The 16246-nt window shown below is 41.3% G+C and overlaps 3 protein-coding genes across 5 annotated transcripts; all 3 read left to right on the top strand.

Moving 5' to 3' along the window:
* The first annotated feature begins 3185 nt into the window (after positions 1–3185).
* On the top strand, positions 3186–5107 carry LOC118311101 (regulator of G-protein signaling 21). The gene is made up of 5 exons (XM_035634662.2): positions 3186–3429; positions 3554–3604; positions 3691–3752; positions 3854–4020; positions 4125–5107. Exons 1-5 carry the CDS (start codon positions 3347–3349, stop codon positions 4308–4310), a joined length of 549 nt encoding a protein of 182 aa, XP_035490555.1. The 5' UTR covers positions 3186–3346; the 3' UTR covers positions 4311–5107.
* A 2230-nt stretch (positions 5108–7337) lies between these two features.
* On the top strand, positions 7338–9474 carry LOC118311099 (regulator of G-protein signaling 21). 2 transcript variants are annotated; one of them, XM_035634660.2, is made up of 5 exons: positions 7338–7898; positions 8001–8072; positions 8161–8222; positions 8312–8478; positions 8794–9474. In XM_035634660.2, exons 1-5 carry the CDS (start codon positions 7846–7848, stop codon positions 9025–9027), a joined length of 588 nt encoding a protein of 195 aa, XP_035490553.1. In that variant the 5' UTR covers positions 7338–7845; the 3' UTR covers positions 9028–9474. The 2 variants fall into 2 exon arrangements, with proteins under 2 accessions (XP_035490553.1, XP_035490554.1); XM_035634661.2 differs by lacking the exon at positions 8161–8222 and having other exon boundaries at positions 8286–8478.
* Positions 9475–10459: 985 nt separating this feature from the next.
* Positions 10460–16008, top strand: ro60 (Ro60, Y RNA binding protein). 2 transcript variants are annotated; one of them, XM_035634658.2, is made up of 9 exons: positions 10460–10571; positions 11594–12203; positions 12612–12832; positions 12979–13125; positions 13230–13367; positions 13481–13597; positions 13931–14047; positions 14195–14341; positions 14513–16008. In XM_035634658.2, exons 2-9 carry the CDS (start codon positions 11612–11614, stop codon positions 14663–14665), a joined length of 1632 nt encoding a protein of 543 aa, XP_035490551.2. In that variant the 5' UTR covers positions 10460–10571; positions 11594–11611; the 3' UTR covers positions 14666–16008. The 2 variants fall into 2 exon arrangements, with proteins under 2 accessions (XP_035490551.2, XP_035490552.2); XM_035634659.2 differs by lacking the exon at positions 10460–10571 and adding an exon at positions 10583–10889.
* The last annotated feature ends 238 nt before the right edge of the window (positions 16009–16246 follow it).

Genomic DNA, 16246 nt, shown 5'->3' on the forward strand with positions numbered 1-16246 from the left:
ACATCTTGCGGACACAGTGCAATTCAGTTGGTTTCACGTTTGCAGACGAGATTATTCATGGTGAAAAAAAGGCACAGAGAGGATTTAAGTCAAAACTTGGAATCTGATGAGATGGAAAAAGCCTCTCTCTCAACAAGCTCATTGGGCTTCATGTAAATCTCCCTTCAAAATAGGATTAGTGCAAGTTGTGTCGTGCAGACGTTTAGGCAGCATTATATAGCATGAGATAGCATTTGCTTTTTTGGGACATTTTGAATGCAAAAAGCATGCAAATACAGCACGGATAACGCAGGGCCTCCGAACGCATTTCAGGTATCATGTTCAGATCGGGAAAGGGGATAAACGCATAGAAAATGAGTATACAGGACTTAAATTAACACAAGATGAGGCGGGAAATTCATAAAAAACGTTGTTCTATTTGGCGCATACAACCTTTAACGTATTGAATGTCTGGTATGTTTTTTAAATGTGTTTGGAAAGTGAAAGTAGGCGCAGTGTGGTTTCGTCGCGCGTGACTGCCGGGAGTCAGACAAACATTTGTCCTTGTTTATGTTGTTGGCGTTAAAAATGTACGGGGGATTTATTTCACATGCTTGGCAAAAGCCGCTCTGCGCTTTGCAGACAGCTCACCGCAACTTCCTCTAATGTAGTCGACTCTTGCTCGCACTCGCCCTTTCTGGGGGAGGAGTGTTAAGCACGTTGATTACTGTGAGAGAAACAAAAAGTGATACGTTGGTGGCAGCACCACTGCAAGCTCAGACTGTAACTGCAGGGGACGGCCTGCAGGAAGTGAAGAAGATGAAATGATTAATGAGACCGAAACAAGTTATTCCTTCTCAGGGTGATAACAGTTGATGGAGGAAGCTCACAGATGGGTGTTGCGACCGATAGAAAAGAAGATGCCTGAGATAATGTCTCTGTCACCACAGCAGGCCACCAACAGCTGCGTTCTGTCCCAAAACATTTCCTGTCAAGTAAAACATGAGCACAGACAGGGAAACAGGACATGTCACACGGTTCAGAAGCGACTCCTTTACACTTTGCTGGGGTATATTTTGTGTTTGCATTTTAAATGTATACGTCTCTGCATTTGTCAGCGTTGCAGCTATAGCACACAAGACATATTTATTCAGGTAGAACTTATTAGAAATGTCTATTTAAGCATATATTCTTGAAGCGCCATTTCAGGCATCCGGGTCTTGTTCTTTTCGTGTGTTGCCAAACGTGCATACCTTCTTCTTTCCTGTATGTTAGTTTTTTAAGGGTTTTTTGCCTTTCAGTCGTTATTGTTTTCAATAGTTTCACAGCGATATAAGAAATCGACAAAAAGATACGCCCTTGAGATACATCCACAGTGACATGACACTTTGTTGTCAAAGTTTCATAATGAGTTTGCAAGAATACAATTGTGTGTATACAAAACAACACATGAGGCAGAAAAGAGGGTTGACACTAAGCTCACGTGTGGGTGAATCAAATAAATCGACATAAAGTAGAATTAAAGAGTAGAAAACGGAAAGTAAACTTGTCAACAAGAAAAAAAGACAAACAGCAAACTACCCTGTTGAAATTCATTTTTTCTTCAGAAACTAAGGGCACGTTTCAGGATTAATCTCCACAGCTCGTTTTTTTTAGAGATGCTCTAAAGATGGCGATGACATTTCATGGCCCCCAACTTTTCCTCTAGCACCACCAGCAGGTCGACACTATTGAATCTGAGTGAAATATTCTTGTCTCAGAAGAGTGAATCACGGTGAATTAGTCCATCATGGGTGGGCTAATTTGGTTTGCCAGTATTCTTCAGGTCTGAGGACACAAACAACACCAGATGTCTTCTTTCTTTTTTAAATGAATTGATCAGTCATTAACAAACAAGATCTGACCTTCAGCAATTTCCACCTAAAAACCTGGGAAGTTCAGACCTGTGTTGTATTGCTTAGATATCTATGTGGCTGAAGTAAGACTGAGCGGGGAAAAGAACAGAGGAACTACACCTGACACATTTGTGACCTTAACAAAAGCGATCATCGGAAAAAACTGAAACTGAATGACGGATTATGTTCCTCTGGAATTTTAAAGGGGACTGCGCTCATATTCAGGTTCATCATTCTAACTTGGGTTATTACTTGAAAAGTTTGCTTTACATGCTCCAATGTTCAGAAGACACATCAGTTTCCTCAGACGGTCCGTTCCTGCGGCTCCTCTTTTCAGCCTCTGCTAAAACAGTTGATTTTAGCTCCTGTCTCTTTAAGGCCCACCCTCCCAATGTAGCCAAGTCTGCTCTGATTGGTCAACCGCTTCCAGCGTGTGTAGGCAGTTCTCTCACCCTCACCTTACCCAGATTAGACATGCTTTATGCACATCCACGATATGGTGACTTGTCACCATCTTACACAATTATCGGCCGGACTCCTGATGAGGTCTTTCAGGACCAGTGTTTTCTGTCACGGAGAGGAGCTTCTTTTACTGCGGACTTTTGGCTTTTTAACTTGACAGACCTTTTACATACACAAAAAACCTTAACAACACACTAGAGGAAAGGGAAAAACAAAAAAAGAAACATATTTTCTCCTTTAAACTTCAAAAAAAGGTCCAGGCAGTAGGTAAAGTTATTCCTTTGTTAAAGCATCCATTCAACATTAGAACAGAAAATGAATAAAACAGTCATTTGTCCTATCTTGACAAAGAGCTGCATTATACTCTGTGAGCCTAATTCTGACCAAAAGGGAAACAGTGTGTGGAAACCTTCTGGTGCAAAAACCATGTGTCTTTAATAGAGAGGGGATGCATTCTGCCAACAGAGTTACGTTTACATTGCCATTTGTGTGTTTTTCAGCAGGACTACTCCAAAACTACAGTCAAAATTTTTTTCATCAAGAGATCCACAGGGCCTAAGATGGGCTTCTTTATTTGTTTTCACTAGAATCTGAGGGCTGAAATAGCCCCGGCATCCAATTCATTAAACCTGAAAGATTGGTTTCTGATATTTGTGCTGAGGACAAACTGTGACAGAGACTAAAACATTTGCTTATCTGCTGTTGAATTTTCCCCTGCCACATTTGCATTCCCACACGTGAAACCAAACAAGCAATGATGCAGGTTTGAGCACAAGACAGTACATACATCAGTCGTCGTCATGTATATTTGCGTCATACCCAGCTTCCTCTTTTTTCTGTGGTTAGTAAAGAATCAGGTTGTGACGATACTCACCAAAGTCATATCAGACTTCTGCTGCACTTATATAAGTTGACGCGGAGCAGGTTCCTCAAACACGAATAGCGGCAGTTGGAGATATCGCAGTTCTTTTAGAGCAGCGCAGCCAACAGTCACACATAGCGCTGTTGCCATGCCAAGTCTAGTCACGTCGCCACCAAGGGAGCTGCAGCACCTCGACATGGATGCGGAGAATAAGACGAGCGGGAAAGATAGGTAAATATTTTAGTTCAAATTGATGCATGATGCGTCCCGCAGTATTTCATGTCAGCCGGTGCTGATCAATCTTTCATCACAACATGAACATCTCGGTAAAATAAGTGTTTGCTTGTTTCACCAGAGGAGTGACCCTGAAGTCTCGGCTGCAGGGCAGATCTGCCAACACTGAGCGGTAAGTGAGGAGAAACGTGTAAACTCGAACCTAAACGCCCAAACGTTCTTAATGCATGTGAGTGACAGTACACGCTTCTTATGCAGGCTTTGCTTTGAAGAAATGTCCCAGTGGTCCCACTCACTAGAGAGGCTTCTATCATCCAAATGTAAGTTAATCAATACACATTTCCAAGACCAACTTTCATTTGTCAGTGTTCTTTCTCAACACTGGCTAACTGCTGCTCAATTTCTTTTCCTGTGGGTGAAGATGGCATTAAGATATTCCAGGCCTTCCTGAAGTCAGAGTTCAGTGATGAAAACATCGAGTTTTGGCAGGTGTGTGAGGACTATAAGAAGACCAAGTCCTCCTTCAGGATGTCTTCCAGGGCCAAAAAGATTTTCAAATGCTATATTCAAGCAGAGGCTCCAAGAGAGGTAATCACAGAGGGTGTTTTTTTTTTTATAATGCTGACAGATTAACCACCTCTACTTATACTTAGGTACTCCTCGTTCCTTATCATGTATCCTCATGCTTTCAGATCAACATCGATCACAAGACGAGGGATCTGATCAGGTGGAATATTAAGGCGCCCACCACGGTGTGCTTTGACACTGCACAGAGGATTGTCTACGGACTAATGGAGAGGGACTCCTATCCACGTTTCCTCAAGTCTGACATATACCAAGCTCTAATGGACTCCACATCAGAAACAGTAATGATGTAAAGAAATCATATTTACTAGGGGCGTTGTATTTGTAGAAGCTGGACTGTGAAGCTGAGCACACTCCTGGACTACCTGAGAAAAGCTGTGGTGTGTGTATGCTTGTCCTGGGACCACTGCTGGCGATTCTAACCAAAAGCATCCCCCAACATATAACTTCTCAACATATCCATACCTTCTTTTTCTGTTGAGGAAGCCATTTTTGGGGGGGGGGGGGGGGGGGGGGGGGTGTCGCACCTGTCGTCATAGCACCAGTACAGTAAAGCTAAGGACTTCCCAGAGATGCAGCGATTGCACAGTGACAATGCTATAGGGACTTTCTGCGAGAGATGCCAGGAAGTGTATCTGGTGCAAATAACACCTTCCACCCAAAACTCAACAGCTGGTTTCTACATTTGTACACTATCTTATCTGAAGTTTGTTGTATTGTTGTATTGACTAAAGCAATGGATAAGCAGATGGCATTTAGACATGGCTTTTATTGTTTGTTCTAGTCGCTCATCAGTGCTGTCACACTGAAAGTTATACACTGTTTTGAAAATCTGTTATAATTTATATTCCAAGTTTGTGAAAACATTGTGTGTGTGAATATCAAGATGGATTTGTGCATATTTAATTAAAATAAATAGGAATGTTGTTTGTGGCCATTTGGCCAAATTTAAATATTTAAGACATCTTGTACATACAGCATTATGCCAATATTAGTCAAAATTTAGCCTGTTATGTTATCTTTTGAAATCTTGAGTTTACCACTGGAATAAAATAAATTCTGCGCTCTGGCTATATGCACTGCATTGTAATGAGGATCAAAGCGTTTTTCAACATGCAGAATATCATAGTAATGACAACGTGGTGATTTATATTGGTGGTGTATATTCTACAGAAAACCGCCCAAATTTCCCGTATAGCACCAGAGTTATTTCATGTTTTTGTCAAAAGAACTTTCAGGGGGGTGAGAACATACTTTTTTATTTCTTAAACAGTTTGTCAGCTAATTTGTTGTTTATTTTCTTCAGATGCAGCTTAGGTGTTAAACTGAAACGGATGGACCACTGCCTGACTAGTCATCATCTTCTTTTTATCAGTAACAAGATGATCCTGTGATGGGCCAGTCATATGACCATAAGGAGCTATAAAAAACCCCACAAGAGATGAGGTCACAAACAGACAGGATGTTCAAGTTATCACGCAATGTATGACACGTACCTAACAAATCTCAGACATCAAACTTCAAGGGTAGCCACTATCTTCTACATATATTACTCAGCCATTGAGACACAGATTCAGTGTTGACAGCTTTAAAGCAGCCATGTGGGTCATGAGACACAGATCATCCTTTTTGGAAGCACAAGGGCTGCTACACAAGAGGTCACTGCATCACTGTGTGATGTTGTTTGACCAGTTCTACAAAAGAGACTTTGTTTCAGTTCTGTCTCGGAGCAAGGTGAAAAAAAGTTCTGGACAAATACATTTTTTGACAAGATTATGATGCCAATTGTAAATTTAAAGGATCACCAAAGTCCTCCTGTCCTCCCTCACACAATAGTTTTTCACTCAAAAACACACGTAAACATTGTGGTGACACTGGAGGAAACTTCGCAGATCAACAACGTCATAAGCATTAATCCTCCTGGCACCGTGAACATCTCCACAAATTGTCATGGCAATATAAATTAGCGGCCGCTGAGATAAAATGGTGAACAGACCAACACTGACAGAGCCGCGCAGTCAACATAGGTGCACAATATTTTTGCTTTGCTTTTTGGTTTGCTTTTCATTTTTATTTCGAAGAGGTTCATTGTGTTACCTGTGAACAGTGTATAACATTGATATACTGTATCACTGCAGGGGGAAAACACTTGACCTGCAGATCTTTGGATTGTGGAGGAAGCTATGGACCACACAAGTAAAAAACTTGAACATCATGTTAACATATTAAACCCACTGATAACCTTCATCCACCTGGTAAACACCAAGCCACCACACTTCCATGATGTGAATTGCAAATGAAAAGTTGTAAAAACAAATTCAGTATTGGTTTTGGCTGCCAGAGGTGTTTTATGTAAGACTAATATGTGAAAAGTACACCAATGAACATAATCTTTGACGCCCATCATGCCAATCTCTATATTTCTATCTGTATGTGGTGATTACACATCCTCTTATTTTGAAACCACATTGTTTTATAAGCAGCTAAATTCTACTAATTTACTTGTGAGAGATAATTATGCTGACCAACTCTTTAGTTTTATTCATAGGCTACGTTAAACAGGAACGGGCTTACAGCAAATTCTGGTTTCCTGTGGCCTAGAAACCAGTGTTATTGCTGTGTTTTATAACGGTGTAACACTTGTGTTAAAGCAGACCTAGATATTCAGCTTTGTTTCTGCTCTGCCTGTATTCACACTCAACAATGACTCAATAACGAGATGTGTGCGCCACAAAACATCCATATTTAGTCATTTGGTCTCTTTCTTAGTTTTTAGGTCGAATAGCATTATAAGAGGGTGAGGCAATTCATTAAACTAGGAAGAATTTAGAAAGAGGACATTTAGTGGATATCAGGCCAATGGTGTAAGTAAATGCACTTAAATAAAACATGGCGATTTCCATATTTTCATTTGTTTGTTCTTTGATAATTGATTAAATTATCTCACTGATTTAAGAGAAGCATTGAAAGAAAGCATCCGAAGCTAATATTAAATTCTTCCTTAACAGAAAATATTTTACTATATTATCACTTCTGATCCTCCACTGGCAATAAAATCTCTTTCAAAAGCACAGTTTCAAATATACAAACACATTTATTTCAACAACAACTAACAAGCTATCATCAATTCTGTTAAAATGCTTTCCACTATTTCTTCCCCTTTAAAATGCTTTTACTAAAATATACTGTAATGTTATGAAATTGATAACATTTTAAAGAAACCAAGATTTTAAAAGGGACAAAGTGTGAAGAACCGCCCATGACTGTGGAGAGGAAGAAAAGATTGAGAAACAGCAAAGAAGAAGTAAAAATTCCTCAAGAAACTCATGACCACTTGACCTGTGACTAAGAATAGCGTAGACTTGAATGTGAGCGAAATGGCGTCGAGACTGGATGACTTTCAACAGTCTATGTAATGCTTTTAATTGTGGAGAATCTGACGGGGGTTGGTTGTGACGCACGGCAACGTTTTGTTCTATAATTGAACATTCGGGAAGACCACATGGTTTGAGGCACTTTGAGTGTTCATGTGGCTCCTTCTACTTACAGCATGCAACAATCAGTCTACCTGTCAGCGGAGGTTAAAGAGCACAAGACACTCAGGGGAGGACCAGGCGGGAACAGTGGTGCCTTGATCTCCCAGTCAGATTGCACTCTGGTGCTGACCCTCATCAGTGAGCTGAGACCGTCAGGACCGGGTGGTGAGGCTGTTCTGAAGGAAATCTGACTGAAATCTGAGGAATATTCATCTGAGGATTCAGTGTATCATGCACACTGAGCGTTAAGGTCAATTATAATTCACAGAGCAGCGAGTGTATTTCAAATTCAATGATGAATGGGCTCTGCAGGACATCTCTGGACCTCCAGGACCCAAAGAGAATGTAAGTACAATATGTTTGACTTGCAATGCAGTGCTTTTGTACCATTATTATTCAAATAAATACATTTATATTTATATTCCTATTGTTGAACCTCTCTTGCAGACATATCGCATGGAAATCAAGAGTGCAAAAATACTTCATTTGTAGTCCACTACCATGGAAGAATATCATCAGGTGGATTTTATAACATTAATATTTTATTATTTCATATTTTCTTTGAAATATGAACAAATCAAAAACCTTACTGTTCTTCCATCTACAGACAGGAATCAAATGAAGCCAGCCTACTGGAAGAATCTCTTGAGACACTTCTTTCCCAGAAATGTAACTTCCATCTGCTCTCAAGCAATACTGAGCTAATATCTGGTTTGCTGGTTTTCTTCACAGTGAAGTCACGTTCTCCCGTGTTACAGGTGGACAAAAAGCATTTTGGTACTTTCTCAAGTCGGAGTTCTGTGAGGAAAACCTGGACTTCTGGCTCGCGTGTCAAGAGTTCCAAACCTGTGACAGTCCAGAGGAGCTAACGAGGAGAGCAGCAAGCATTTATGAAGAGTTCATCGGGGACGAGTCCCCCAGACAGGTAAAAATAAGAACTTCTGTACAACACAAATTAAGCATTAGATGGACATTATTGTATTTGCACATGAATCTTCAATGTGTTTGGGAGTGTTAGAATGAGAAAACAAGTACAATTTTTGTAATACTCCTGTTCTGAGAAGAATACGGGCCTGCATGATTTACTGTACATTATCCTCAGCAACCAGTGATTAAAATAGTAACTTTCTGCGTGTGGTGGATGAACATATTGTGAAATATACACTGCAAATTAAATGTCTAAATCGTGACTACATGCCCGGTTGTTTTCAGCTGTATGTCCCTTTACATATCTTTCCAGGTGAACATCGATTTCTACACGCGAGAGATCATCAGTCAGAGTCTCCAGCAACCAAGCCCATCGTGTTTTGTTGTGGCACAAAAGAAAATCTACAGCCTGATGGAAAACGGCTCCTTCCCCCGCTTCATCCAGTCTGAGAATTACAAAGTCCTGTTTGATGGAGCTGTTAAACAGAGACGCCAGACACGGAGCAGACACTTCCCCTTCCCTCAAAATGTCACTTCAACAACTTAATGCATGACAAGGCTGAGAGCTGTGCCAGTGCAATGGTCAGAACATACTGCAGGCAGTGAAATCTGGCACAGAGTAAACACTGGACATTTCCCAAAGTTATTTGGGAAATGTCTGTATTTTTTGTATTTTTTGTTTGTATTTTTTGAGATTGCACTTTAAGGTCATCTTGACATGTATGCGTCGCAATGCTATGGACTTTATTTTAATTTAAATGAATGAAAACTGTTCAACTCATTTAACAAATCAACTGAAAGGACTGTGTCCTGTGGGTCTCTTAAAAATGCACAATGCATTATTACAGTGGGTGTGCTACTGCCATCCAGTGGCGTTTTGGAAAATGTACAAACAACCGTTAGGCCTGAATGAATTGAGGTACTGTCTCAGTTGTAAAATATTGTTTATTGTAGTGTCCTCATCAAGTCTCACAAATAAAGAGGGTGTTTTTTCTCTGGGGTTCACAGATATGTTCCAGGCAAAAACTTTTTCCTTGTTAAAATCATTCTAAAATCATCTCCAGTATATCAATTCCATTTTTTGGTCAAATTTATTTAAATTGATTCAGTCTGTGTTCACTTCAAAAGAGGATTAGGGCACCATCCAAATCCTCTGTAATACTTGAAATTGGAAATGGCTGTCTGTTTCATAGGTACTCCACAGAGAGAAGAGTGGTATGAAGGTGCTTCATAGGCAATGGGTCAGTGCTCACAATCATCATCTTCTTCCCGGTGCCTCCTTTCGTGTTCTGAACCCTTTCAGCTGCACTTTTGAGCAAGTGCAAGACACTGTACTATAAATCTTCTAAGTACTCAGCATGTGAACAATAAGATACATAATGTAGATTCACAATCAGGTCCTCATAAAATATAGAATATACAGTCTGTACATACTATAGTATAAAAATGTATAAACACAAGAAATATAACAAGCTCCATGTCATATCAAAACTACACATGTATTTTTTAAATGTTAGGTAGGGACCCTGTACAGTGACGAGAGCCATATCTGGGCATCTTCAATATTACATTATGGGCACATCAGGTGTGAGCCCTGATAATGTAATGCAATACCCAAAAGAAAATAAAAAGAACGTCTGAACTCTCTAACTCAGACCTACCTCTGCTAATCTAAAAAGGGCTGTAATGATGAATAGCAACGAGCAGCAACGAGCAGGGGGAAATGATGGGTTGAGAACTTGACCTTTAGATATTTTTTTTTCCTGCTATGCTGCTCATTGGTTGATCTGTTCTCCTCTCATAAACAGTAAAGGTGAAATTATTACGTGTGACATTCAGGTTATTTGGGTGTCAAGGCAAGTCAGTGAATGAATGTATTATCTAGAAATTGAGAGAGAGAGAGAGAGAGAGAGAGAGAGAGAGAGAGAGAGAGAGAGAGAGAGAAGGGGGGTCTGTGTGAGAGGAATGAGAGATAGAACTCAGTATCCCAGCATGCTTCGCGGCACCGCCCCTGGTTAGAGAGGCCTTTTTGTTTGTTTTTCTTTTAGCATCAAGCCACATTAAAAACGTGAGCCCTGTGCCCACACCGTGGTAAGTCCATGCACACTCGTACCGTGCAACTTCCCTGTGTTTTGTCTAGCAACACTGGCTGTTAGCGGAGAAACCGACAAAGTTTAGTTCCGCTAACGTTGTCGGAGCCGAGGATCCAGCGGCAGCCCATCCCAGCTCCAGCTGCATCACGCCGCCGCCTGGCCCAGCTGCCCGCTGCCCGGTGCCCGCTGCCCGCTGCCCGCTGCCCGGTGCCCGCTGCCCGGTGCCCGCTGCCCGGCTACGGATCGCTCAGATCAGGGGCTTAATAGTTTGTGGCTGGAGGAGCCCGGGTTGGCCGAGACAACCACATGTCTGGGTGTAAGCAGCTATGGAACTGTTCATCAACATGACTCAAATCGGCCGAGCCGGCTGGCTAACGCCACCCCTAGCACCGTCCTCCGTCGCTAGCATAACAGAGTCGGCAACCGTCGCTTGTGTGTGTGTGTGTGTGTGTGTGTGTGTGTATGTGTATGTATGTGTGTGTGTGTGTGTGTGTGTGTGTTTGTGCGCGTGTGTGTTTGTTTGTGTGTGTGTGTGTGTGTGTGTGTTTGTTTGTGTGTGTGTGTGTTTGTGTGTGTGTGTGCTTTCTGCTGTCGTCTATAAACAGCTCAGTGTCTCTGTCTTATGTGTGTCACCATTTCCAATAATTGGCTTAGAGCTATTTCCGTCGGTGCTCAGAGGCAGTGAGGGAGTTATGTCGCCAGTGACATCAGTGTTTAATTGTGTGTTCGAGGAGAGACTGGTTACATTTCCGCTGCAGTTGACTGAAAATCAAAACTTGTGAGCAAGTATATATTTCATATTCCTATCTCACAGCAGCACCACGAATGGAGAGTTAACTCAGGCTTAGTTCTGTTGATCTGAGCTAAGGGTTGATGGTTCACTGATTCATGTCGATCAGTGTAAGTTTAATCTGATGTGTGATAAAGTTATTAAAGGTCCATTAGCTAATGATCAACAACTCATTTTGTCCGGTGAATGTAAAAGCGTGTAACGTTCCCTTTCACCGCTTTCCTTTTCAGGCCTTGTCCAGTGTTACAATGGAGCCGTCGGGAAGTTCCGCAGCTGCGGCCTCGTCGAGCAACCACGCCCAGAACTCAACAGGTGGCGGCGGTTGTCCGTGGGAGGTCAGCGACAAGGCCAGACTGTGCCGATTCCTCTGCTATGGTTCGGAGGATGACATATACACCGCCAGGGAGGAGGGTCGCGTCAGCACGGAGAGCACCGGCGCCCTGCTCTCCCTGCTGCAGGAGGGTCGGGGTACTGAGGTGGTGGAGGAGATAAAAAGGTTCGCTCAGGATGCGCGAGCCGTCAGACTCGGCCCGTCCTTCTTTGCCTTGGCTCTGTGCTCTCAGCACTCTGAGCTGAAGACGAGGCAGGCGGCGTTCAAAGCCCTGAAGGAAGTCTGTCGCAGCCCCGCCCATCTGTTTTCTTTCATTCAGTATAAGAAGGAACTGAAAGAGGACATGAAGTGTGGGATCTGGGGACGTGCCCTGAGGAAAGCCGTGTCTGACTGGTATAATGAGCAAGATGCCCTGAGTCTGGCCGCGGCTGTGACCAAGTGTAAACAGAGAGAGGGATGGTCGCACCAGGATCTGCTCAGGCTCTCTCACACCAAACCAGCTAATGAAGGTGAGCTCACACAGGCTCACACAGGTGTGTGGGTGCGAGCTTTAATAAATCTGACAGTCGCCACATGTAACAGAGTTATGTGATGTGGGAGGGGGGAGTGAATTGATAGTCATGATCAAAAGAAAAACTGTAAAAAAAATAGAAAAGAATAGAATAGAAGTGAGGAACTTACATAGACACTGACTAACAGTGACAGAACGTCACTGCAAGCTACAGCCTCAAAAAGATCAAAACCAGCTTCTTATCAACTGCACTACTACTGTGTTTCAAGGTGTATTTGTTGTATCTGTTATACATTTGTAAACCTGTCCCGACTAACAATATGCAAGTTTATGTTTCAATGACATCATGACTTGGATGGGAAGGAAGCTCCCCTGTAAAGGTCGGTCATACCTCTTGTCTTTTCAGCTATCGCTTTGATCAGCAAATATGTAACGAAAGGATGGAAAGAGGTCCAGGCCGCTTATGCAGACAAAGAGAACTCAGAAGAGGTGGTCAAAGTGCTTTCATATCTTGAAGTTGTGGAGAAGGTCAAGCACAGTTGTGATGAAACGGAGGTCATCAATTTAATAGAGGAACACAAACTGGAGAGGGAACAGCTGCTGACAGACCACCTGAAATCCAAACAGGTGAGAGAGAAGAGAGGTGTCATTTTTGTCATGGGGATTTTTTAATTTTTTTTGACTGCAGAGTTATTTTCAGAGCTTTCTTTGATGTTTGAAATGTACTGTATAATCTCATTTAATCTGTTGCGGGAAAATATGGTTTTTTTTAGGTATGGAGAGCTCTTTTGAAGGAAATGCCTCTCCAATCATTGCTAAGGATCTTGGGTAAGATGACATCAAACAAAATCCTTGAACCAGGAAGCGCAGAAACACGAGCTGTGTGTGACAGAATCCAGAGCGAGGCGGCGCTGAAGAAGGTAGGCGCAGTAGATCTTTTTCATTAATTTACAGATGTGCTTTTGTTTTGTTTTTAAACATGAGACAATGCTCAAATTTTTGATATCTGTCTCGAAATTGTCAGGCAAATATCCACCCTTTCAGCTTACATTTGGCTTCAGAGAACTACAAAAGATGCCAAGGCTATCAGGGTAAAACAAAATGGACACCAGACAGCAGTATCCTCATAGCAATGGACTCTGCCTTCTACAAGAGTTGTATGGTAAGTTTTTTTTTTTTTTTTTCACAGCTTCCCGTCTACCATCAATGCATGAAGTAATCCGTAGCATTTGATTAGACAACTAATTTTTTATACTTTTGCAATTCTGTCCTCAGAATTTGGAGCCTGTGGGCAAACGCTTCGTAGTGGCAGTGGATGTGAGCTCATCGCTAAGCAGCATTGTCCCAGGGACGTCAATCAGCACTGCCGTCGCTGCTGCCGCAATTACCATGGTAAGACGGTGCTCAAGCTAGACAGTTACACAGTGTGTAGGTAATTGTTGTTGCAGTTGTAACAGCTGTGTCTGGGAGCAGCACTGCTCCATCTTTGGAGGAAGCCCGGATCAATGAATTGGTCTGTTGACACATACTGCGGATTTCTGCGAAATTCCTTCCGCATTGTCGTCCTCAGGCCCTGCAAGAGTTATTAACAGAGATGTGATCACATTATGGATTCATTGTTTTGATTTGCTGCATTGCATGTGTGCTTATTTGAAAGAGATGGATTTGTTTTTTATCTTATAGTGATGTCATGCTTTTTGATTTTTTACCTCTGTGTCCGGGCAGATTTTTGCAAGGACAGAGGTTGACACACAAGTGCTGGTCTACTCTGAAGGAGCTTTGGTTCCATGCACTGTGACTGCTGACATGACTCTCGCAGAAGCAACAGTTGAACTGGTTAAGGTAAGACAAAATCACAGCATATCAGAGTGAGGAATTACCTAGTTACTGATCAGTATACTAAGAGCATTTATGTTTACAAATCATCAGTAGCACATAAAGTGTCGCCTTCACATGGACTTCACTGAATGTTGCAACCATATGCTCCAGATCCCAGGTGGGAGTACAGACTGCACCCTTCCTATCAAATGGGCCACAGAGAACGGGAAAGCTGTAGACGTGTTCATAATTCTGACCAACAACCCATTGTGGACGTTTACTGCCAGCCCGGTGGAGTCTCTACGGAAGCACAGAGAAGTACAATACATAATTACATTTGCATCTTTTTAATTGGCTCATCTTCTCCTATGATAATGATTGTTTTTGAAAATAGGATTACACTAACACCGGGAAAAATTTGAACATACATACTTGTACTTTTTGCAAAAACAATTCACTAAAATGTTTTTATGTGGATTTTCTCAACAGAAATCGGGAGCCAATTCCAAATTGGTGATGTGTGGGCTGACTTCCATTGGGCACGCCATCGCAGACACAGAAGACAGGGGCGTACTGAGCATCTGCGGCTTTGACCTTGGAGCCTTGAGCGTCATTCGTAACCTAGCCCAGGATCTGATTTGATCAAGTGTTGAGAATTGGTCTTGGAATCGTGTGGTCAGAGTCTGAAAAGAAGTTACAGAGTGGACCGGTGTGGCTCACTTAGCATGCAGAGTGTCCTAAAACAGCACCAATCCAAAAGGTGTTGATATTTACAATTCCAATTTCTCTTTTTGTATTATGCCACTTGCAAGTCAATTGACAAAGTGTCCAGCAGGCTGGACAACACTCTGGAATTGTGGTGTGCATGTATTTTTTTTTTTCAGAAATTTGAAAAATGAAGTAATTTAATTCATAATTACACATCAGACTGAGTTAAGGTGCCAACAGCACTCTGTATGACGAGCTGTTTAGTGCTTTGATGCTTCTTCGTGAGCTACTAACCCGTTCAATAATGATTCCACTCATTTATAGCAAGATGTTGGAAGATTGAATAAGAGGAAAGTGTAAGAGTCAGAATTTAGTCTTAGTGCAACAGTACTGTACCTTTGGTATTATTATTACAGGTTTGATGTGATAGTAGCGGCGTTTTTGAATTTGAAAACCTGTCACTTTGTTGTACGTAGCACTATTATAAGTGATCAACAGGTGAATGGAAACAAAGCACCAAAAGTTCGTTTTTCTGGCTATTCTGATCGATTATTTCATTTATTCAACCTGAGAAGATATGAGTAGTGATATCGATGTCTAGGATGCTGTTTACACAACTCTTACCTTTAGATTAGCCATTTTAGATGTTGTATCAACATTTGTTTTTCCCTAAGCTAGTTTCAATTTCAGTACTGAGTTGTCTGTTCTGCTCTAGGTGCATTAATTCTATAAGAGAATAACCTTGGTGGTCTTAAGTATCATTATACATTTTAGGGATTATTTGGGTTATTATATTTTCCTCTGTGAAACAATGATGCAGATGTTTGGTACTGTAAATCAGATTACTGTAAAATGAAAAAATGTCCTCATATTAGTCTGAATCTGAATCACAATTTGGATGTACTGTATTATTTTGTCCAGGCAGGACAAATCATAACAATTTAACAACTTATTACTCAGACCGAATCTGCTAGCACAGTATTGATTTCGTATTTATGATGTATGAATGTTCCTTATGCAAAAAAACAAAAAGATAATTACTTCCTCCCTGGAATTAAATGAATTGAATGTACTTTTGTAAAACATAACAGTAGAGATTTGAAGTACAGCTCTTTATATTTCTTTAGGAGAAACAATAAACTGTATGTACAGTGTTTTAGCGTTAGGGGCCAATTCAGCTGTAATTACTGACAGCATTCACTAAACCCATGAATTACACTTACTCACTCTAGTGTCATTCACTCTTTATGAAGAAAAATAAACTCCTGACCATTTTACTGTGAAGTTTTTTTGTCCACACATGCTGATACTGTCATATCTAATGTTGAGACAATGTCCACTGTCCCTTTGACCAAAGGTCAAAATGTTTGTATTATCATTATTAATACTACATCTGTAGTGTAGTTATTATGAAGATTGGTCTACCACAAGTGTTTCACCACCTTGGTTAACGTTTTTCCATCACAATTTTTTGTTATATCCATTTTGCTTAACATAAGTGTTTGAATGTAGTAG

Source organism: Scophthalmus maximus, chromosome 5 (assembly GCF_022379125.1).
Source record: "Scophthalmus maximus strain ysfricsl-2021 chromosome 5, ASM2237912v1, whole genome shotgun sequence".
Lineage (NCBI taxonomy): Eukaryota > Metazoa > Chordata > Actinopteri > Pleuronectiformes > Scophthalmidae > Scophthalmus > Scophthalmus maximus.

Coding starts and splice junctions, on each gene's coding strand:
- LOC118311101 (XM_035634662.2), top strand. CDS start 3,347: ATGCCAAGTCTAGTCACGTCGCCACCAAGGGAGCTGCAGCACCTCGAC. Junction 3,605..3,690: donor AGATCTGCCAACACTGAGCG/GTAAGTGAGGAG, acceptor CTTCTTATGCAG/GCTTTGCTTTGAAGAAATGT. Junction 4,021..4,124: donor AAGCAGAGGCTCCAAGAGAG/GTAATCACAGAG, acceptor TCATGCTTTCAG/ATCAACATCGATCACAAGAC.
- LOC118311099 (XM_035634660.2), top strand. CDS start 7,846: ATGATGAATGGGCTCTGCAGGACATCTCTGGACCTCCAGGACCCAAAG. Junction 8,223..8,311: donor GACACTTCTTTCCCAGAAAT/GTAACTTCCATC, acceptor CCCGTGTTACAG/GTGGACAAAAAGCATTTTGG. Junction 8,479..8,793: donor GGGACGAGTCCCCCAGACAG/GTAAAAATAAGA, acceptor ATATCTTTCCAG/GTGAACATCGATTTCTACAC.
- ro60 (XM_035634658.2), top strand. CDS start 11,612: ATGGAGCCGTCGGGAAGTTCCGCAGCTGCGGCCTCGTCGAGCAACCAC. Junction 13,126..13,229: donor GCGAGGCGGCGCTGAAGAAG/GTAGGCGCAGTA, acceptor CGAAATTGTCAG/GCAAATATCCACCCTTTCAG. Junction 13,368..13,480: donor CCTTCTACAAGAGTTGTATG/GTAAGTTTTTTT, acceptor TTCTGTCCTCAG/AATTTGGAGCCTGTGGGCAA.